We start from the raw sequence: 22,384 nt of genomic DNA, 5'->3' as shown, positions 1-22,384 counted from the left end.
TGTCTTGAAAAAGAAGATTCTGAAAGGCTTTTTTTAAAAATGTTCACCTGGTATCTTTGCAGCTGCTCAGTATTCAGCACCTGTACTGCTCTGGCCTGCCTCAGGTGGCCAAATTGTGCCCAGTCTCAGTTGCAAGACAAGACCACCCAGAGCACTAAATCCCAGGAGAGCCAACAGGTTCTCTTTCAAAAGATAAATATACCTTGTAATATTTGGGATACAGACTTGTGATTAGGTCTCCAAAATAATTAAAGAGACTATTTCTGGGGACAGCTCTTCTCAGTCACAGTGGCTACTACATAATGAGGAAATGAAGAAGTTTTTGTGTGAGCTGTCATGTGGACTTAAGTCAGGAATATCCCTAGTTCATGTATCACCATGTAGCTTTAGCTTGCGGCAGAGAACTGCAACTGACATTTGAAACAATAACGCTACAGAACTTTTAAATCTGCAACGCAATTCATTACCATTTCTTTCTTTCACCTGTAGGTGTTCTCATGTTTTCTTTAGTTTTCTTGGTAACATAAAAATTACTGATAGTACTGACAATGAAGAGTAAAAGAGCATTGACTAAAAAATAAATCAGGGCTCAGACACCATAAGCCTATATATATAAAAAAAATATGTATATATACATACATATATATATAAAGCACATATTTTTATTCATCTTCTAAGCTTCAGTGCTGATGTACAGCTTGGGTGTTGTAGAAGGGCTGTTGACCTATAGATTGATCCTGGGAAGAGAAACTTGGATAGTTCCATCAAGCAAGAGGTTACTTGCACCTAGAGGTTACTTCATGTTTTCACCTGAAAAGCAAGATTCTCACATAATCATTTGACCTCAGAAACAGCAACGTGAATGATACCACCAAATCTTGCATTAGTTACAAACTTATTACATTCAGTATTTGTGCATTGGAAAGTAATCAATCAGTCTAAATTAATTGATTACAGTTGGCCTGAAAATGGCTTTCCCCAGAGAAAATTATAGTCTTCAACTTATGTCTTTGAAGTTCTAGAGTACATCACCTCAAAAAGTAAGTTAAATTCTCCCTGAGATGGAAATAAATGAAAATGGTATTTGCACAAATTTCTCCTGGTTCATATCCTCGCTGGATTTGCTTTTAGTAACTGTGAAATTTCAGCATTCAATGGAGCATGAAAAGAAAATCACAAGGAGGAACACTGGGGATCAGTTGGAAACACTGGTCTCTAGCTGTGTAACTGATACTCTAATATTTACAAGTGCTCATACATTTAATTAGCTACAACCAACACCAAACTCTTACTTTGAAAGGCTGTCAAAATCTATGACTGGGAACAGTCTGCCCAGAGGAGTTAGGAGTACCCCATCTCTGGAAGCGTTCAAGGCAAACCTGGATTAGGATTTGAGCCAGCTGGTCCAGTGAATGTGTCCCTGGCTATGGCAAGGAGGATTGAAACTAGAAGACTTTTAAGGTCCCTTCTTACACAAATCATTCTGTAGTATAATTCTGTGATTGGCATACTCAGACAATTATGCTTTCTGAGCAATCTTCAGGCTATTCAGCCAATGTGTTCCAGTATGTTATTGGTGACAGCACTTAAATTCCACATTCAAGTCAAGCCCTAATGTGCTACACATTGGATGAGTACTATATTGAAGTTTTGTGCATTAAAATTATATGGTTTATATTGTTGCTGAAATAACTATGAAGAAACATAAAAATATGAAAATTAATATTTAAAGTAGCAGGAAGAAGCAAAGCCAGAGAACTTCATTTAGTGGACACAATCTTTCCCTTTCACCTGAACATCATGTCTCTTAAAAGTTATCACTGGGACAACCTGGAATTATTCACAAGGTGGAAGTCTCAGAGAAATGTACATTCACAAGCCGTGATCCACAGACAGCAGTCAATTCCTAATAAATAGAACTATGAGGAGTTCAAACTACATACCATTCTCTTCTTTCTGCAAGTCTGGAAACGTCTGTACGCACACAAAGAATGTAAGTGAATAAAAAAGGAAAGCCAAAGCCCATACAATCTTGGTTTGTCCATAACAAGTCTGTATTTATCAACACATGCTAAAGATACATGAAAGTCCCTGCTTTAAAAGAAAGACCCTAATCTTAAACAAGGAATAGAAGCAGGTGATCTGTAGGAAGAAGACTGCAAAATAGGGATAGCTGGCTCAAGCCCACATGAATATATTTAAAATACTAATCACATAATGACACACTGTGATATTGAATCATCAGAAAATAGACCTAGTTAGAGAAAAATGAATGTTTGGCAAAGGTGACAGCTGTGAACATTTCCTGTGGAAACAAGCACCTTGCCAATTTCTACAATCATTAAAATAGATTAGTCTTCCATACTGACCGGGGGGAGAGTCCAAGAGTTTTGTGACACCTGTATTTTTCAAGTACAGAAAAGCTCCTAGGGAACTATACTTCAAAAAATATTTAGAAAACTAATTCCAACTGACAATGCTATGAAATGGAAACTTAAAATATGGCTGTTCACCTCCAGACTTGCCTCTGCTCTTCAACTGAAGTCCCAGGCTTCCAGAGGCAGAAATCATGAGAATTCATATAACCTTCATGGGAGAGAACAGCAGTGCTAATACACCTCTAACAACAGCTTCATCTCCAAACAACAACAAGACTATCAATGGGATCTGCAAATCTCATGGCATTGTTTTGGGAGTTTTTTATTAAAGCCTTTGATCCCTATGTTCTAACTAAAAGGAAAAAATGGAAGTCAACATACCTGTTACTGATAATGAGAATTTCACAAATATTGAGCTGTTACATCTGTAGCTGCATAAGGATATGACTATCTGACTGCATCTTATCTGTTCCTTCCCCTCTGCCTTTATATTTGAAAAATCAAATCACATTCTGCAAAATATTCCCCATGGGACACATATGAATATTTTATTTAGACTGGAGAGCAGTTAACCACATAATTAGTGACCCTGGAAATCAAAGAATTCAGAAAAATAAGAACTACCAGATTAGATCATGGAACACTCTTATTCTCTTTCTAAAGGTTGGCAGATGCTACAGAGGGAAGCACAAGAAACCCTCAAGAAAAGTCTCCTCACAGCCTAATTCAAATTCTGGATAATGAAGTTTAATATTATCTCCAACACATTTCCCATTTATCACAATTCTAGATCTTACCACAGCTATTACAATTCCTTGAAATTTTCATCTCAATAATAAATTACATGTTTTCTTCAATATTATTTCTTTTTCTATCGGTCTTTGATGGCTTTTCAGCTTCTCTTCCTGTCTACTTTTTTTCTTATGACCACAGTAAGAAGAAAAACTCTCTACCTGCCTAAGCAACATGTGCCAGTATTTTCCAATTCTTTTGTTTCAATCTCTTTAAGGTAAACAGCAAAAACTCTTGAGGGACTTTACAGATTGCTTGTATTCTTTCTCCTTGCTCATCTCAGAGCGTCCAGTAATATTTTTTTGAGAGAAGATAACCATAATTACAGCATTTCGCTAAATTTGCTGAAGGCATCCTAACACACAGGAACTACATTACATTATTCTGGTTCCTAAAATCTGGTTTGCAAGTGCAGTCAAACAGCAGAGGTCTTCCCTGAGCTGTATACAGTCCCAAAATTACCAGCCAATGTAATGTGAAAGTTGGCGGGTAATTTTAGCATTTTCAGGAAACGTGAGGCTTCTGTTTGTGATAACTGAATGACGTGTATTGACATTTCAGTGAGTCACCTGGCTGGGACAGGTCTCTCTAGGGTAATGTTACAAGTCCTTTCTCATTCTGTCCAACCCAGACCAGTTTGCGTCTTAAGCACATTTTCACTTCTTCCTTCTCTCTTTCTGATGAATTTATAAGAATATTAAATACTGGAGTTACTACATAACCTTGAGGCATCCCGGTATGTTCCAAATTGTTCTCCAAGTAAGTGTTGGGGACATGGTAAGACTATCTCAGATTATCAGTGGTAGTTTCCCTAATGGAGTTTTGCTACAACAAAACAAACGAAATAAGCAAAAGCTTTCTGAATCTCTCAAACAATTTTATATATCCATCCATACATATATATATATAAATATATATATATATATAAACAGTCTAAATAAAGTATGAAAGCAATACACTGCAGTGCAAAAGAGGTAGCTCTGGTCCTACAGGCAATTTAGTTACAATAAAAAGAATGTCACCAAGAGAGATAGACTAAATAAATCTAGATCGGACCATATTATGGACTTATTTTCTGCAAAGCAGGTCCATTATTAATGCAGTCCATAATTATAATCATAGTGCATCCAATTGTCTACAAGGATGCAAAAAAAGATGACAAAAAGTACCCAGGTTGCAATTTGAGCTTAACGAAAATCATTTGTTTGCAGTACTTGAGCTAAATAAAATTCTATAAATAAATAGAAACCTTGTAGTTTTCTAACTGCAAAGTCACAAGGAAAGTCCATATCCCAAAATTAGACATCAGCCCAACTTGAAGAAGTATTCAAATATGTATCAAAGAGGCTGGGACAAAGTTGTCTTCCCACTTTAGATGATATATTCTATTCAGTCAGCTATTCAGCTGATGCAGATCAACATGGCTCTCCTTAAACCATGCTGTAGAGATATATCTTTTCTTCTATGTGTCCTTCGATGTCCTAGTAACTCAGATTTTAAATTGGCAACAAATTCACATAACCTATTATTTTTTATTTTTAGACATACATTTATGAAACTCAGACACTTTGTATATTTATTCTCTGCCATTACAACTCAAGTATATAATTTTGTTATTCAGATCGAATTAGGAGAGAAAATGTAACTAGAATAGCAGGCTAAGGCTTGCTATTAACTTTTTCAAACAGAGTTATAAATTTCAACAAATAGGTTACAATTGAGGAGCCAGCATGACCTTTAGTATTTCAGAAGGTTCAGCCATAGCAGTTCAGTGTGACTTCAGCTAGACTATTAGTCACTGTCAGAGAGAACTATTAACATCCAACTCAGTCTGGCATTCACATATGATCTGATCCTTAAAACTGGCCTGAATAAGCTTTACTCTCAAGAACAGCCCCAATCCAGGCACTGGAATTGCTCTTATAGAAATACCTTACTCCTAGTGCGTAAAGTAGCAAATATGTGATATTTCTGTCTTAATTGAAATCAAAGGAAAAAATAAAAAAAGGCTCTTACAGAAAAGTATTAGAATATTTATTAGTGAAGTCCTATTTTCAGGCAATCAGAAGCAGCTTTCCCTCAGAGAAAAACTGAACTAGAATTGTGTGACCATGCATTTTTGTATCATTCTATTCCATTATTAAGCACACTGACAAAAAGAAAATCCAGTAGTAAATATTTCAGAACATTTGCACTTAATACTCAGGGAAGTACAATATGAAAACAACCACTTTATCAGAGCCAGTGTTTCCAGCAAAGCAATGATTCCTGTTACAGAAGAATCCTTTTATCAGTAAAAACCCCTGTGACCTTAAGACAACCAAAATAATGTTATAACTTCAAGCCATTGGTAAACTATTCTAGAACTTTTTAATGCATGCAATTGACATAAACATGATGAAATATGAACAAGAAATAGGTCATTACACACAAAAAGTACTAGCTGATACATTAAAACAATTTGAGGTAATGCTTCCTTTGTAAATCATGTATGTGAAGGAATACAGCTACACTTCATATCCTTATCATTTGAAGTTTCGTTCTCAAGTGTATGCACACAGAAGAAACAGTTCCACTCGACACAGGAAAAGACAGATCATTCAGCTCAAGTGCTGCAAAAATTTGACAGAAATTTTCTCCTAAAACTACAGAAACATACACTGATAACGTGTTACTTGTGGAAATGGTATGTGCATGAGCGTGCAGGGGCTTTTACACAGCTGTCAATCCACGGTAATCACCCGTCGCTAAGTGTGCCTGCAACATGAAGACGAATATTTGACCTATTTTCTTAGTAGAATTTAGCTGTCATCATTCTTAGCACCGCGCTCTCGTGAACCAGCTACTGCCAAAGGACTAAGGCAACACGGGCATAGAATTCTTCGCCGAGAGTGAGAGCACTTCCTTCCACGGAGCGAGGTGTGCTCCAGAGGTAAAGCGATCGGCCCCTCGAACCCACATCCCTCTGCCGGTTCCAGGCTGCGCCCGCTCGCCCCCGTCCTGGCAAACCCCCACGCCCGCCCGTGCCTGGGACTCACGTTTGTAGCTGGCAGCCCAGGGCTGGTAGCCGTAGTAGCCGGTGATGCGGAGGATGCGCTCCTCGATGGAGGTGAGTCCCACGGACGCGCTGGTGAGGTCTTCCACGGAGCGGGACCACTTCAGATCCTCTTTAATGGCCTCGTCCACCACCAGGTACTTGAGCTGCCGCAGCTGCGGGCTGATGTCGGACAGCCGCCGGGGGCTGACATCGGGGGAGCGCCGCATGCCGCTGCGGGTCGGGAGAGGGGCGTCAGCCCGGGGCCGCGCCGCCAGCGCCGCCGCCCTCCGCCGGCCCCGGGCGAAGTTGGCGTCGGGCGGCGGGACTCCCGCCGGCAGGGAAGCCGGCCCGGGCCCGCGGCGCCCACAACTTTCCTTGCCGCCCTCCACCGGAGCGACCCCCGGGAGCGGACGGCGCCGCCGGCCAGGGTGAGGTGAGGTGGGGCGGTGTGGGGTGTCCCTGTCCCCCCGGCCCGCCCGCCCGGCCCCGCGGGTACTCACAGCGTAGCGGCTTTGCCCCGCGCGGAGCCGTTGGGAAACTCCCGGATCCCCATGGGGAGCAGCAGCGATGGCTGGGGGGCGCCCAGGCTTCCCGGCGGGGCGAGCCGGCGGCTGTCACCGGCCGGGTAAGAGGCGGAAAGGAAGGAAAGGAGTGAGCGGGGGAAGGCGTCCCCGTGGCAGAGGGTCCCCGGGCTGGCGCTAGCCCCGGCGGGAGAGGCAGGCAGGGATGGAGGGACGGAGACGGGCGGGCCAGCGCTGCTGCCTGCGAGCCACTGCCGCCTGCGGAGCGCGGATCGCAGTCGCGAGGGCCGGGCAGGGCAGGGCGCGCTCCGCGCCCCCCGCCCCGCGCGCTCCCGCCGGCCGCCGACAGGGGGAGCCCTCGGGCCCGCCGCCGCCGCAAGCGGCCCTCGGGCGGGACGGCCTCACCTCTGGGTGCGCCCGCCCGGCCCAGCAGCGAAGCCGTTCCCGCCTCTGTTCGGTGGCGACAAGCTCGGAACGGCGCGGGGTGGCCGGACAGCCCGAGCAGGGCCGGCTCCGAAGTGATCGTGGAGTTCATCTGATGAGGGGACCCACCTGGCTACCTCCGTAGCACAGATGTTAAGTGTGCTTATATGTTCTTATACAAAGAATTCATTCACAGACAAATAAGATTAAAATCTGATAATAGATTCTTGGGCAAAACTTGGTCTCCTAGAAGTATAGACAGTTGAAGTCAAAGAGTGTTTTGTATATATGTATCCATATATATTTGGAAGGGGGTAAAAATTAAGTCCAAGGAGAAAAGGTTATTACCTTTCACCACTTCACTAGCTCAGTTTACTTGGAACATTAAACCACCGAGATATCAAATGTGGAAGTGAGCTGGATCAGTGAAATGCAACCTTTCACTGTCACTGAAGGGAGCATTACAGCATCACTGCACCATTATCAGAAAGGGAAAGTAGAAAAAATATCCAGCAGATGAAAATCAAACCAATTATCATCTAAAATACACTTGTATTGAATAAAGCACTAACTTTATTTCCTCTCCAACCCTTATTTTGAGCCTGTGAAGGGGAAAAATATTTGCTGTTGAGGAAGCCAGTTCCAAAATCCACTACAGGTGAACAGCAGTGGTCCAATAGTGCAAGCAGAGGGTAATTGTGCAGGTGTTTGATGCTGCCTGCCAGTAGTGACATAAACCCTTGCAGGGTACACAAATCAAAGCAAAAGAATGATTTTGGTTAAGATAAGGGGATAAAACCACAGTGCTCGCTAAATCTAATGATACTGATCGCTGTCTTGATTTAAGTCTCTTTAGGGCATTTAGGGCAGGAATGGTGATAACAGGCATGAACGGGATTAATCATTTCAGTCAGGCCTCCAAAGGCCATCACTGGACCAGCATTGTTCAGTATGCACAGTCCATGCTCTCCCTGGCTTTAAAAGTGGTGGACAAGGATAGGATTTATTCTGAGAATTTTCCATAATACTGCATGTATCTAGTGTAAAATTCCTCTATGATTATAGGTCCAGAAATAAAACAATCTCAGGGCCAGAAAAGGCTCCAATAACAAAGCAGGCCAAATGTTGTTGATCAGCCAATAGTGACTGACACCTGCTGAGCACTCATCTGCCTCTTGGCATGGGCTGCTGCAAACTAGCACAGGCTGGTTCAGCCCTACTAGAAATTTTGCCTCCATCACTGATGTGTTTAGCTGCCCCTCTTCTATAGCACCAGAGAGTAGCTGTGGAAGTCAGAGACCCTGTTACACCCATATCCTCTTTGATATGTCAGAACCATCTTATTCTTCTATCCAATATAATTTTTTCAGCTGTTTTATTCCTCCCCAGCTGCTGTCATTCCAATGTGTAAATGAAATGACGGATGGGTGTTTCTCCTCTCCGGCAGGCAAGTGACTTTGAACAGCTTGGGTGGCAGCGCTGACAAACTTGAAGTAAGCATGCATCTTGCAAGAGAGGAAAAAAATGCATGGGAGTGAACATCTTAAAGTTAACTGAAACATTTAATAAAGATGACATTTCAAAATTGTAGTAAGACGCAACAGCAACATCTACCAACAGCTACCTCTTAGGATCTTACCAAATCTCGCTGTAAGTGATGTTTCTTCTTTAAAAATAGCAGTTGCTGGAGACATGCAAGTAAAAATTCTCATCTATATTATTTTAATTATGTTCAAGCATTGTAGCTAAAACTGAAATGTTACAATATGGCATTGGACAATAAAGCATAAAGTATAGGATTCCACATGACTTGGAATTTGTAGATTTATGGAGCTGCTTAAGATTTTTAATAAAAGGAGAAGAAAATATTGTAGTATTCTAGCAATTCCACAAAATGTAAGGAAAAAAAATTGCTAAGCAGAATATACCTACTCTAGGAATAGTGGGCAAAATGGTATGCAGCACCAAGCTGGAGCCGCTATGAACACCTTTTCTGAACCTCTTACTAGTGAGAGTTCATTACTTTAGTAAAACACCTGCAATCATTCAAACATAGAAGGGTTAGGAAAATGTATTTTTTAAAAGGCAGAGCTCTATAGCAAGGGAACAATAAGTAATTATTCTAGAGTGTGGTGCCTTATTCTGTCCTGTTAGATACTCCTTTTTATGTTTTTCCAGACTACATGAAATTATATGCTTGACTGATATTCAGGTCTTAAAAGGCACAGCCATTAAGATATATTAGCATTGTTGTCTACAACGTGATGCCATATCAAAGGAAAATGTAATTTAAACTGTATTTATTTTCACCCCCCATGAATACTAGCTTGCCAGAAGATTCTCTGGGATAGAAGTTTACATTTATCAAAATACTACTCATTTCATGAGAAAGGTAAGTGCATTTTTTAATTTCTCCCAACCCCCATGCCAAGATAAGAGTTTTACATTTAAACTTTGATGTACTAGACTAAAATAGCAACAATATTTCATTGGACAACAAACAAATCACTACTGCATAAACACCAGCATGAAGTTGATGTGCTCCTTCTTTCCCAGTTCATAAAAGTCAGCCTTAGAACTTGAGTCTTTAGAAGACAAATTAGCTCCCTCTTTAAGCAAGGAAATACTTAAGAAAGTGCCCTTCTCACCAAATATTCTGCATTTGATGCATAGTCCTGCTTCTTAGTATTTTTATGTTTGGCACTGAAGGTATAAGTCCAAGCCATTAATCAGATATTCCTGCCCCAAGGGTATTTGGGTATTGGACAGAAATACAGTATACATGATAAAAGTCCTATATAATATATGGAAATGCTGTATGGCAGAGCTATTCATTTTCTCCAGCTGGGGTCAAATTTGACATGCACATGAATATAATGCCGCTGCACACAACTCAGATGACTCCAGCTCTATCCATGGGACTAATTGTAGCATGGTCAGATTGAATAGAAATGCAGCTTTGAGCATAATGCATTTCACATACAAAATATTTTGAATCAGCAACAACAATAAAAAAGCAGAAACTGTCTAGTCAATCCTAGTTATTTGCTTGCATTCATGTTTTTAAACTATTTAATACCATCTTGAAATAGTTGAAATAAAGCCAGAGAACCAAGAAAAACTGATACAGCAGGCAGAGAATGGTCAAATGAAGACTGAATGAAAAGCAAAAGTCAGCCTGACCACCTCCGACAGAATGACCCTTGCTCTCTCAAACAGAGAAACCAACACTGTGCTTGAGAGAGCAGTCAGATGAATTTAAGACAAGTGGAGCAAATTTTTTCACATGAGCTCACACATTGCTTGATCCCCCTGCAATACATGGCAAAACCACATCAGAATTTTTGTCATGACACCTTGCTGAAAGCAACTGGAAAGCTCTGGAAATCACAATCTAGCTGCCTGTTACAGTTAGGAAGGGCCATACAGAGTTAGTGTCCCAGTTCCTGGGAGGTATGCTGCTTTATAGAAAGCTGATTTTAATCTGCCTCTTTGAAGTGGTTGAATATAAACTGTTCACTTTCTTTCTTTGACAGACACAGCGGAAAATAGAAGTCCTTTATATTTGGAATGGAAAATAGACCTATTTTTTGTTTTGATATCCATTGTTAGATGAGAAGTGAATTAAAAAATTAGGGCAACTCATCATATCTTAGTGATGTACGAGCCCTGCCAGTGCCTGTCTTCTGAGTTCAAATCAAAAACTGAAATGCAAAGAGCAGAAAAACAGTAACATTTCCTTTGTCCAGCAAGAGCCCCAAAAGGACTGTAGGAGGTGTCAATGAGAGAATACAGAATAGACCTCTTTAATATCCCATATTTTGAGAAATGCCAGAAACTTCAATCTCAAAGTCCATTGGTATGCTATATAGCCTTGATATCCCTTCATGTTCTCCCATTTCACGTTATTTGTCCTAGAAAAACCCAGGTTAAGAAAAGGCTAGATACTGGTACTGCAAGTTTTCTGTATTTAGCTGTGCAAGACTCCTAGTTCACCCTTGTCCCATAGGTTTGCTGAGAGGCAAGCCAAACAATCAGGGAATGAGGAAGAGTAGGAAAGGTATAGGAAAGAAAATTAAGGACTCCAGAAAGAACATGAAAGAAAACTTTTATTGGATTTGTGCTCAGGGAAGAAAGTTGCTTTAGCAAACTAGAGCACAATATTGATGTTATGTTTGAAGTTGCTTATCTGGAAGTTGTGCTAGCCCCAAGAAAACCCTAAAAATTCGTACCCTTAAGATAAATTTATGGGTTGTTTTCTAGTTTTGAAGGTGTTTTTAAAGTTGAATTTTTTAATGCAAAAAATATGTCACTAGCTTTGGACTGCAGATTTCTCAGCAGGAGAGATTTCTGAAGAAAAAGAAACACTTGGAAACTGATTTGACAGGCATTTTTTACTGTATAAAATTAATAGTATCTGTTTGAAGCTGCACATGTGTCTGAAACATTAAAAAACCCACATCTGATTTTTTTATCTGGAAGCACAGAAGATCAAAAAAGCATTACACTTTTGCCAAATGGTTCCAAAGTGTGGGGCAAAGCTGCTTACTTCCATGTATGCATTTTAAGTCCTATTTGTAAGTTAACCATACTTACTTTTCCTGACTTGGTATTGATTATGGAAGCTACTGTAACTATTCTGTTGCACCAACTCAGACCTCACTTCTCCCTACAATATGCAAAAAAAGTCCTTTTTTCACCATTGTCTCCTACAATGGATAGATTTCATCATGTCATGGATAAAGACCGTATCTCACTACACTTTTTTCCTGGATGTTCCTTGAAATCAAAAGACTTCATTAGAAAAAGTAAATCTCTTAAGAGTATAAATTGTTAGTGAGAGCAACAGTAAGAACCAGGGGCAATTTGCTGTGTAGGTCACTCCTGCAGATTGCAACACCCGTATACACTGCATACCCACAGAGAGGCAGACATTAGCACTGCTGTGAGCCTCAAGCCTGCACTGCTTCTTAGTGGAAAATGATATAGCATTAAAAATTAGTTATTTCATCTTGTATTTCCTTAGTAGATTCTTTTATTGTGGTGATAAATTTGGAACAATGAGATTATTTGATTAAACATTCTCAGTCACTGCTGAATGGACTACCATGCTTGTAGAATTAATAAAAAGGCCAAGACACCTCATTAACATGCTTGGTATTGAGCTGGATTGGCAGCAGCACAGCTTAATCCTGCCAAAGGCCATTTGCTGAAGAAAGTCAGAAAGCTTTTAAATCATATTCTTAAAGGTTGAGTCAGGAGAAGATGACCTTGCAAAACCTGTAGTCCTAACTGTCCAGACTTCCCTTCTCCCCATTCATGCTAGAGCTGACTACTGCACAGAACAATATGTTAAATAGTATGGTTTCTTCATATGCAATTCAATGCATCAGGCTTTATTTTGCTGTGCATGGTGATTGGAAAGCTAGATACAAAAGCTTAGATTTGAAAAAGCCACATATGCCAATGTCCTCTAGCAGGGTTTTCGTGTTTTATTTGTTCTTTTTCTCTTTTTTTTTTTGGTAGCTGGAAGTATGCTAGCATCACTGGATGGTCTAGAGGTACATTATCATTTACAAGAATTGATACAGACGTACCACACCACTTTAACTATTGCCTCACAGCCTGTATAAGCAAATACAGCTCAGAAAGACATGGACAAAGTGGATGAAAAGCGTGTGTACATAATCATGCCTATCAAAACATCACAAAGATCAAGATTAATGACATCATTGTTGTTTAAAATCATTCATCTGTGGCACAATAACTATAGAAAGATTTATTGTCAAGTAAATTGCATTATAGTCCTAATACACAACAGCCTATAAAACAGATCTCAACCTTCTGTTTTGGAAACACTGCTTAGATTACTTACTTAAATATGTAAAGTGAATGTCCCAAGTAGTTAAAACATTCTTTATCTCTGGTCACCTAGATGGAAATAGTTTTTTTTTCTATCTAAACACAAGCAACTGCATTTCTCAACTAGAAGCACACTAGTTTCAAGTCATTAAAATTTATGACAAAGTTATCCTCTAAGCTCAATTAACCTACTTCATACCAGTGAAACTTCACCAGCTTAGTAGAGTTGCTTCCAATGTCTAGTCTCTGAACTCACAGGTAGGCTCTCATTGTGAAGGGTGACATTTTTGTGATCAATAACTTCAATGTATTTTCAGAAGAAATGTGACTGGAAGAAAATTTTATTGCAAATATCTTAACTTTTTTCTATTTTTGCTTAAGCTAAGCACATAAGAATGTCTTAAAAGTTCACAGAACCTTGTGTTCCTCTCTTGGTAATGTTTCTTCTAAAGTGCATTTTTATATTCCTTTTTCTAGGCTACCTTTATTGGTGTTGAGCTAAAGGTTTTCTTTGTATAAAGGTTTTCCTTTGCTGGCCCTTGCAAAATTCCTATTAAAAATAGGGAATGTGAGAAAATTAAAAGAAAAATTGAGCCCTATTAACAACATGATAAATATGAGGAAGGCAAACTAAAACCATACATGTAGGTAAGGAAGAGATCACATTATGCTTACATATCTTCATTAGAAAAGGGACACTCACCTTATCTGTCTTGCAATACAAATATTATCCTTGAAAGAGTAATCCAAAGACAAAATTACAAGTTTTCCTAAGACAGAGAACTCCATGGCACTTCAGGAAATTACAGTGCTGTGTGAAACAGAGGATCTGTAGGAATGTTTCTGTCCCACAGTCTTCAGGTCATTGTGAGTTTTTTTTATTGAGTATTTGGCTTTAGAAATAAGTAAAACTGTTAGCTTTGACATTTAGAATCTGTAGTAAATAGAGAAAACATGGATATTGCAAGCCTCCCTAAATAGATTTTGTAATGCTTGCCAGAAATAAAAAAATTAGTTGTATCAAATAGCTAAAAGAGAAATAAATAGAATAAATAATTTTTCTTTTATTGTTCTCCTGCAGTTGAAATTCCACACATTAAAAAGTTAAAAACCAGCAACTTTTTATGCTTTACAGTGCAATGAAGATGTAATTTGCACTTTCTGTATCTCACATGGAATTTTCATATTGCCTTGGATGCACTTTCATAAACATTAAAAAAGAAATAAAGTAGCCCAAATAAAACACAGCCATTGTTACTTCCTGAACACTGAGCTACAGATAGTGTTTTGCAGTCCTCCAGTACTCATACACATTTGTAACAAGGGTTTTAACCCTCAGCTACTACTAAAATTATTGTCTTGTAACCTTAAATATATTTCTGCACTAAACCAAATCAAATTCTCATCACAACATATTCTAGCCTGGCTTTTGACATCACTTAGGGAGAAAATTTGTATTTATTCCTTTTGTTGTCATATATAAAAGAGCCTTTTTTTGTGGCTTCTCCTCCCACCTGCTGAATTGTGAGTTACTATGATACCATTCAAGACAAAAGCCCACCCACACAATGCAGTTATTGAGGTGGCTGTTCCATGCCTCTAATTCACTTTGGCTGCATTAGTCCATAAAAACCGACCTGGCCCTTGCAGAGCCAAGTCAGACTCCCTTCCCTCCCTCCTCCAGTAGTTGTTAATGTTCTCTGCTTTACCTGGTATAATATTCCTCAATATTATACACAAGCAGATATACTGCAGTATATAGAAGCCATTTTAAAGCCTAATTTCAACAGCCAAATTAAAAAAAAAAACAAAAAACCAAAACCCTCATCAGAAATATTCAGCTCTGCTTATAACTTTGAAGAGATATGCAACAAACATGCAGTTTACCAACAGCAGTTTTCCATCCTAAACCAATGAAGTGCTTTGCTTAGGCGTGTTTGCTGCAGCCTCCATAAGCATTATGGAAGCAGTGGGACACACATGTCAAAGCATGGATTCAGTCTTTTTCATCTCTTCTCCATAGCAGAGACATCAATCTCCATTGCTCACTGGCAGCAGTTAGTTCATGTGCCAGGCAAAAATCATGCCAGCAAAAACACAGACTCAGTATTAGATTTTGAGGGAAGTGTGGCTGCTGTTGCTGCTATTATACCATTTAATGTTTTGTATCACATTGGTAAATAGCTACTTCTTTATTTGCAGCCTCCTTGCTTTTCCATTTTATTACATTTTAGTTGTCAAACAAGACTGAAAGGAAATAAATCCTGGGGCTTGTAATGGCTTATTTTCCCTTTTCTGAATGCCCATTCTCTGGTTAAGTATGAAGGCTTTTTCACCCCCCTCCAGAGTTATCATTTCAACTGATGAAATTTAATTACTCTTGATTCTCATGCTTTACTCATGTGTGCTCATCAGCTCTATGGCCTATGAGACAGCTCAGAGCTGCAGAGTGTTATCTGTGTGATACCTTTCAGAAATGCAGTTTGTAGCGCTAACTTTCAGAAAGGCTCTTTGGTGACATTTTGTAAAGATTAAAATGAAGTACAAAAGATTTTCATGCAGCCTGCAATGCAGAGGGTTGTTAGGAGGAGCACTGCTTTCCTGCTTCCATGGCTCCAATTTCACCACATAGAATCATAGAATATATTGAGTTGGAAGGGACCAACAAGGATCATCAAAGTCCCACTCCTGGTCCTGCGCAGCACCATCCTCAGGAATCATACCAAGTGCCTGAGAGTGTTGCCCCAGTGCTTCTTGAACTCAGGCAGGCACATGATTGAGGCAGTCATCCAAATGACAAAACAGAACCAGCCAAATCACAAGGGAAAAGTAAACAGCGCCAAGAAAAAAAAAAAAAAAAAACCCAGAACCTCCTCCCACCACTCAGAAGCAGAAAAAGGAAATTTTGGATGAAAAAAATTTTGAGCATCCTTGAGAATTCATTAATATGAAATCTAAATAACTAAGCATCATACAAGAGGGCCCATAGTTGTCCACCAGTGATAACAATTATCAGCATGCCATTTTCTACTGAAGTTCAGCCTTCCCTCTCTTACCTTGTTCTAGAATAGGCAGGATGGCTGCAGAGCACCTGCTTATCACCTGAGGTCCACCTTACTGCAGGAGTTTGCACCTTGTGCTGTCTGTGTTGTGGTATTGCTTGACACAGACCAACAAGACAAGCAAATATACACTGGAAAGGTCAGAGAGAGACCAACTAATCTGATTTCCAGAAAGTTCCTGGGATATAAAGGAGTAAGACCTCTCATATGGTTGTGGTGAGGATATAAAGGTAACTATTATGCTGTTCACTGATCAATTATATTTTTTACTTGAGCTTAAAAACCTTTTTGAAACCCACACGTCATTTCTATACCTTTCCTAAGCACCTGTTGATTTATTTGGTTTTAAGCTACTTGCCTACAATTGCCAGTGTTAAGCAAAAGGCACAAAGAGCTGAAGGGATGATTGGAAAATATCCCGAGAACTGTGCAATTCTGTAATATGAAACTGCCCAGGTATGTGCCAGCATATACATGTTCTTATCCTCTGTTAGTGCCTTCTCAATAAAGTATGTGTGTCTGCACACACACACACTTAGCTCCAGACCATGGCATTGATCAGGTCATTCTCCAAGCTGCTGTACCAGCTGTGGGCCCCACTGGAGGCTGCTCACATGGGGCGTTTTTTGCCATCTTCTGCAGGAACATGATCAGGCCCTAAATAAAGGATCTAGCTGTAGAGGTGTACCAAGAGATTTATCTATCCTCCCTTTCTCTACCTGGGATCCAACTCAAGCATACATTTTTTAATAGAAGAGCAGTTTTGTAGTTGCTGGCCTCTTTGATCATCCAGGCTTTAAAAAACAACCCATTGGTTCTGTTCCTTTTGAAGTTGTATGCAGCAGGACATTAGCAGTAGAGAAGCAGACAGATGCAGTGCTCGGCGTTAGGTTCCCACAGTCACCATAACAACATTAAGTAGGGATGCTGAGCTGTACCATCACTTAAAATGAGACTGACAAGTGCTGCAGAATGGTGGGCAGGTGACACAGCTTTTGTTTGGAGGCTGTTCTCTCCAGCAGTGAGCCAGGAACATGGAAAAAGGACCAAACAAGAAGCAAGGGCACTCTGTGCTTGACAGAACAACTGGAAACTTTCAGCTCTGTTTGTCTCCTGGGAAGAGATGAAGTTTTGTAGGCCTTGGTAATTAATTGTGCAGCTTCTAGTTCTGGCTAGTCTGCAGCTTCTGCTCTAATTGTCAAGCTAGAAAAGCTTCTGTAAATGATTGTCTTCGTTCCTCTCTTCCCTCTGCCACTCCAACTCTATGGACCATGATTAGGTGCAACTGTAATGAGCTCGGTTCAAAATCTGAGAGTAATTTATGCATAAGCACTTGTGTTAGATCTTCCTTTTCTAAACATATTATTGGTGGAAAGTGGTGGTTGAGAAGTCATATAAGAAAAACTTCCTATTTCTCCAGAAACTAGATGTTTAAACTGAGTTTAATAATTTCTAGGCTATTATAAATATTATCAACATGAATTAACAGTCTCAGCTTACATGCAACAAGACAACAACTTGTGGCACTCAAAGTCATAAATCCTTTCCAGTGACAGCTCCATAACTGTGAAGTGCAATAATCCTTTGTAATGACTGCTTAGTTCTAGACTGTCAGGCAATATAAATGGGTAATCAAGGACCTGGATAAAACTGAAAAAAATTGTTAGCAACATGTATTTTAAGTTGAACTAAAGTGATTCCTAAATTTCTATCCCACTTGGAGATTAAGAGATCCCTGAGGTGCAACACTGGATGCTTCCTGGCAGAAGGTGCTGGAATTGGCCTCAACCTGCATGTCACCAGTTCTTTTGCAACAGTGTCTAGCCAAGAATCACTTCTATCAAAACAGCATTTTTCAGTGGTGTAGGTAGCTTCAACTTTCTTTTAAATTATGACAGTAGAGCCTAAGATAGAGATTTAGTTAGTATCACCAAAACCTTATGGTTGACATGGAAATGAAAGCCCAGTTCCTCATTCTGACATCTAACTCACAACACCCAGTAAATGATAGTGAAGCTTCAAGCACACACATTTTACAGCAGCTGACAGTAATCCTGTAATACACTTCACTATAGGGTCACCTTGCGTGACTTTTCCAAACCAAATAAACCCACCCAAAAATCCATAAGTAACAGTCAAGTAAGATGAGCTCACCTTGGAGATAAGAATAATGTGACATTCAAACAACAGCACAAGAGTTTGCTGTCAGGAAGTATGGAGTGGGGGAAAATAGACAAGGACCTTATTTTGGGACTTGCTTACCATCATAGTATTGGCAAGTTTATGCTGAGTTACTGTAAAGCATTATTTGTGGTGACAACAGGCACAAGCACTAAAAGGGAATCCCAGTGGAATGAGTTTTGGTGCTATATAGCATCAAGATACTAAGCTGTTTCAGTAGACATAAGTGAAAAATGGCATTTCTTACGAGTTTGGAGAGGTTAATTTCAGAAAAGCCTACAGCCTCCAGATGGTGCAAAAGCAAGGCTTCAAACAGGTGAATTTAGTGCAAAGCTCCACACAGAAGGTTCTGCTGCTGCCACATTTTGCCACACTCTATTACTACCAGTTCTTGTCCATGCAATGTAATATATTAATTTGTTTAAGATGTGATAATATTAGCTTAATAAAACATATCTACAAGGTTCAGCGTTAGAATGAAAATCAACAATACCACACTGACACAAACCTTTTCATTCCACCAGGTGCATGCTTCTTAGAATAATAGTAGCTTTGTTTTCCAATGTTCATTTTCCTCTGCTTTGAAGATTACAATGAGTGTATTGATTTTCTCATGTCTACACATACAAAACTACAATATAGTTCTGCCGTGCTGCTTGTGGGCACTGATCTCTACTTCAAGCTAAAAGAAACTGAGCCCTCTCTTTAGAGTAAATTAGAAACATGACAGAGTCTACAAAGATACAGATCAAATAACTCCAGCAATTCTAAAAGCCAGCATTCCATGCTTATGCCAAAGCAAACTCTGAGCTTACTAACTGAGCAATTTTTACCTCTAGTACTATGAAAATTTGCAGGAATCAAAGAGCAAGAACTTTGGAGCAGAACCGAAAAACAGTGTACTTGTGCATCTCAGTACCCAATATTTGATCAGAATAATCTCCTGAAACAGCAAAATGCTTTGGCTCAGTGGCCTACAAAGTGCAGTACCATAAGAGCTACTGCCCCTAAATATGACAGCTGTTTGTAACTTTAATCACATGGACATCATCTGCTTTCATTGGAGCTTTTTAAAAATAGCCTTCTATCACACATTTTGGAAATTTTTGAGAGGAAATAATAGTGCATGCCGGCCTTTGATTTGGTGAACATGAAAGTTGAATGCAGTGCATATTGATTATTAATTGCAGAGTTCATTATAGGTTGCACCATCTTAGAGCAAAACAGTTCAAAGAGGACAGGCAAAGATAAAATCTAAACAGAAAACCAAAGAACTAAAACAAAAAGAATGGATAAAAGCTCCAAGAAAGGAAGACAAAGATTGTAGAAGGTTAATTAAATCCTAGTATTCTCAGGCTGGCTGAGACTGTCAAGTGTCATTTTCCATGCTGGTGGTGGTGTTCATCTAGTACCTCCAGCACTGCTCGGTAAAAGCTCATCAGAGCTTTTTTACTGACACAATGGTGTAAAATATCAGATTGAGTTCTTGAGGACTTGTGGAAGCACTGAAATTTTATGTTAATACCATACCAGGAACAATGAAAACACCATAAAACAGCAGAATACCTCATGCCTTCATTCTGACATGAAGATAATGCTTTTAAAACATGAATGAATATGCCTTTCATCAACACTTCACATTAATTTATTATTTCAGTTAGTTATATCCAGCCACTTTTCTGATGACCCTGTCTGCAGCTTTCACCAGGACTCTTTCAACGTTTTTCGCTTAACAAGAACAGGACACAGGTGTGTGTCCACCTGTCCTGTTTCCTGAAGAAATCCTAATCACTTACTAGTGATTAGCCTAATCACTAATGAGACAGTGTAGAACTTCAGGATTATGTGTTCATCTCCTTTCACTTCTCTCCCTTAATGGCTCACTGACCATACCTGAATAAAAAAAAAACTAATAAGCTTGATTGAATAAACTTTGATCTTCCTAAACATCTAAGACATGGCTGTAGCACTGACCTAGGGAAAAAAGTGAGACTGAACATCCTCCAGCATTCATTTGATGTGAAAATAAGTCTCCAACTTGCCCTGTTTTTATACTGTCATCATCTCCATCCTGACATTTTTAAGTCAGTGGCCAGATTTGCATTTTCTAGAGGGACTAGAGTCTGCTGACAAGGTTCTTAAAATGTAGCTACTGGCCTTATTAGAAGACAAATATTTCTTCTGGATTCCAAGGAGGTTCTGAGTCAGAGTCATAGAGCTGAGATTTCTGACCAAAGGGACACTCACCAGCTTAATAAGGACAGCTTCTAGAATACTGCAGTTCAGTGTCTCTTTTCATGCATATTCAAGACTTTAATCATCATCTTTATCCATCACAGAAATTCAATAAGAACTTCAGAACTGACCCTTGATCAGATTACAGAGCTAAAGTCAATGTGAGAGATAATCTATTTTCCATGGCCAGTGAAGATGCACCAGTTTCCCTTGAGGATTGCTATGGGCAGACATATGAAAACTTTGTGGTGTTAACACCACTGGGATAACATAATTAGTTAAAAAGGGGAAAGTTACTGTGCAAGAGCAATTATAGCTGGAGAGAGGAGTGAGAATACGTGGGTATAACAGCCCTGCAGACACCAAGGTCAGAGAAGGTAGGGAAGGAGGTGCTTCTCATTGATCAGGTTTGTGTGCAGTCTCCAGGAGGGACTCATGCTGGAGAAGTGTGTCAAAAAATGCAGCCCATTGGAAAGACTCACACTGAAGAAATTCACAGAGAACTGTCCTCTATGGAAGGAACCCCATGCTGGATCAGGGGAAGAGTCTGAGGACTCCTTCCCCTGAGGAAGGTGCAGCAGAGAAAACATGATGAAGTCTTCCACAGGCTCCATTCCGTGTCCCTCGGTGCTGCTCATGAGGAAGGAGGTAGAGAAAATTAGGAGTAAAATTAAGCCCAGGAAGAAGGGAGGTGTGCGGGGAAGGCGTCTTAAGATTGCAGGTTTTTTTTCTCAGGATCCTACTCTGATGTGATCTGTAGTAAATTAAAACTGATTTGCCCAGATCAAGTCTGCTTTGCCTCTTGCAGTAATTATTGAGTGATTCCTCCTTGTCCTGATTGCACCCCAGGAGCCTTTCATTATGCTTTTTTCTCCCCCTTCCCAGCTGAGGAGGGGAGTGATAGAGCAGCTGTGGTGGTGGGCACCTGGTGTCCTGCCAATACCAACCCACCACATTTCTCTACTTAGCCATCAACACAAAATAATTTTGTTACTGAAAAATATTGAGCTACTTGAATTATAAGAATTGTTTTGCTTGCTAGAATGCCAAGGCTGACACTGACAAATGCATACTCTTCATTTACAGGGAGAAAATGCATTTGAACAGAAGGGAAAGCAGATCAGACTTTGCAATACTTTCCAAAATACCATCCATTTACGTCGACTAGATAAGCTTTTATCAAGATCTTATAAAAAAAATTTAACAGCATTTTTCTCCTCTTGCCTGCTTTGATCTGTTTTGAGGAAATTAAAAAGGCTGTCACTATTCAGCCTTAGCACCAGAATCCTATTGAAATTAATGGTGCAATTAACACCTCTGAAAACATTTACTTGACCATTCAAGCAGTCCAGAACATCATCTTTCTCCATGTAAACTTTTTTATAGTTGGCATTTAGTAATATCAGTAAATGTCAGAGATGTTTAGTAGAAAAATGGTTCTAATTTTCAAAACTCAACCTGTAGAGAATTCTTTTTCCTAACAGGATCACATAACTTTTCATTGTCCTAGCCTGAACTGGAAACTTAAATATCATTAATCTGCAGGTAGAAAGAGTGCATGCAAATTTTGATTTTAAAAGCACATTAGCCTAACAAGTTAACCGTGTCCTGTTCTGAGCTCCTCAGTTCAGGAAGGACACTGAGGTACTGGAGTGTGTCCAGAGACGTGCAATGGAGCTGGTGAAGGGTCTGGAGCACAAGTCCTGTGAGGAGCAGCTGAGAGAGAGGTGTTTAGCCTGGAGAAAAGGAGCTCAGGGACACAATTGCTTGAAAGAATGTTGTACCAGGTGGGGGCCGGTCTCTTCTCCTAGGCAGCCAGTGACAGGATGAGAGGACTTAGTCTTAAGCTGTGCCAGGGGAGGTTTAGGTTGGATATGAGAAAAAAAAAAAATC

At 39.8% G+C, this 22,384-nt stretch overlaps 1 protein-coding gene and 1 long non-coding RNA gene across 5 annotated transcripts in view; one reads left to right on the top strand and one right to left on the bottom strand.

Moving 5' to 3' along the window:
• SLC35F3 (solute carrier family 35 member F3) overlaps positions 1 to 7,005 on the bottom strand; it is a 166,921-nt gene extending 159,916 nt beyond the window's left edge. For 2 of the 4 annotated variants that reach the window (XM_053972673.1, XM_053972674.1), the window contains exons 1-2: positions 6,708 to 7,005; positions 6,209 to 6,438 (exon numbers count right to left, since the gene is read on the bottom strand). In XM_053972673.1, coding sequence (XP_053828648.1) covers positions 6,209 to 6,438; positions 6,708 to 6,760 — 283 coding nt within the window. In that variant the 5' untranslated portion in view covers positions 6,761 to 7,005. Of the gene's footprint in view, positions 1 to 6,208; positions 6,439 to 6,707 lie in introns of those variants that run through there. The other 2 variants (XM_053972678.1, XM_053972677.1) reach the window with 2 other exon arrangements.
• A 1,594-nt stretch (positions 7,006 to 8,599) lies between these two features.
• Positions 8,600 to 14,297, top strand: LOC128804672 (uncharacterized). Its single transcript, XR_008436149.1, has 3 exons — positions 8,600 to 8,801; positions 9,478 to 9,543; positions 12,678 to 14,297. It is a non-coding gene; the product is annotated as an uncharacterized LOC128804672 (long non-coding RNA).
• Positions 14,298 to 22,384: the final 8,087 nt, after the last annotated feature.

Source organism: Vidua macroura, chromosome 3 (genome assembly GCF_024509145.1).
Source record: "Vidua macroura isolate BioBank_ID:100142 chromosome 3, ASM2450914v1, whole genome shotgun sequence".
Taxonomy (NCBI): Eukaryota; Metazoa; Chordata; class Aves; order Passeriformes; family Viduidae; genus Vidua; species Vidua macroura.
The sequence above is the reverse complement of the archived record's forward strand: the minus strand, read 5'-3'. Positions and strand labels throughout refer to the sequence as shown.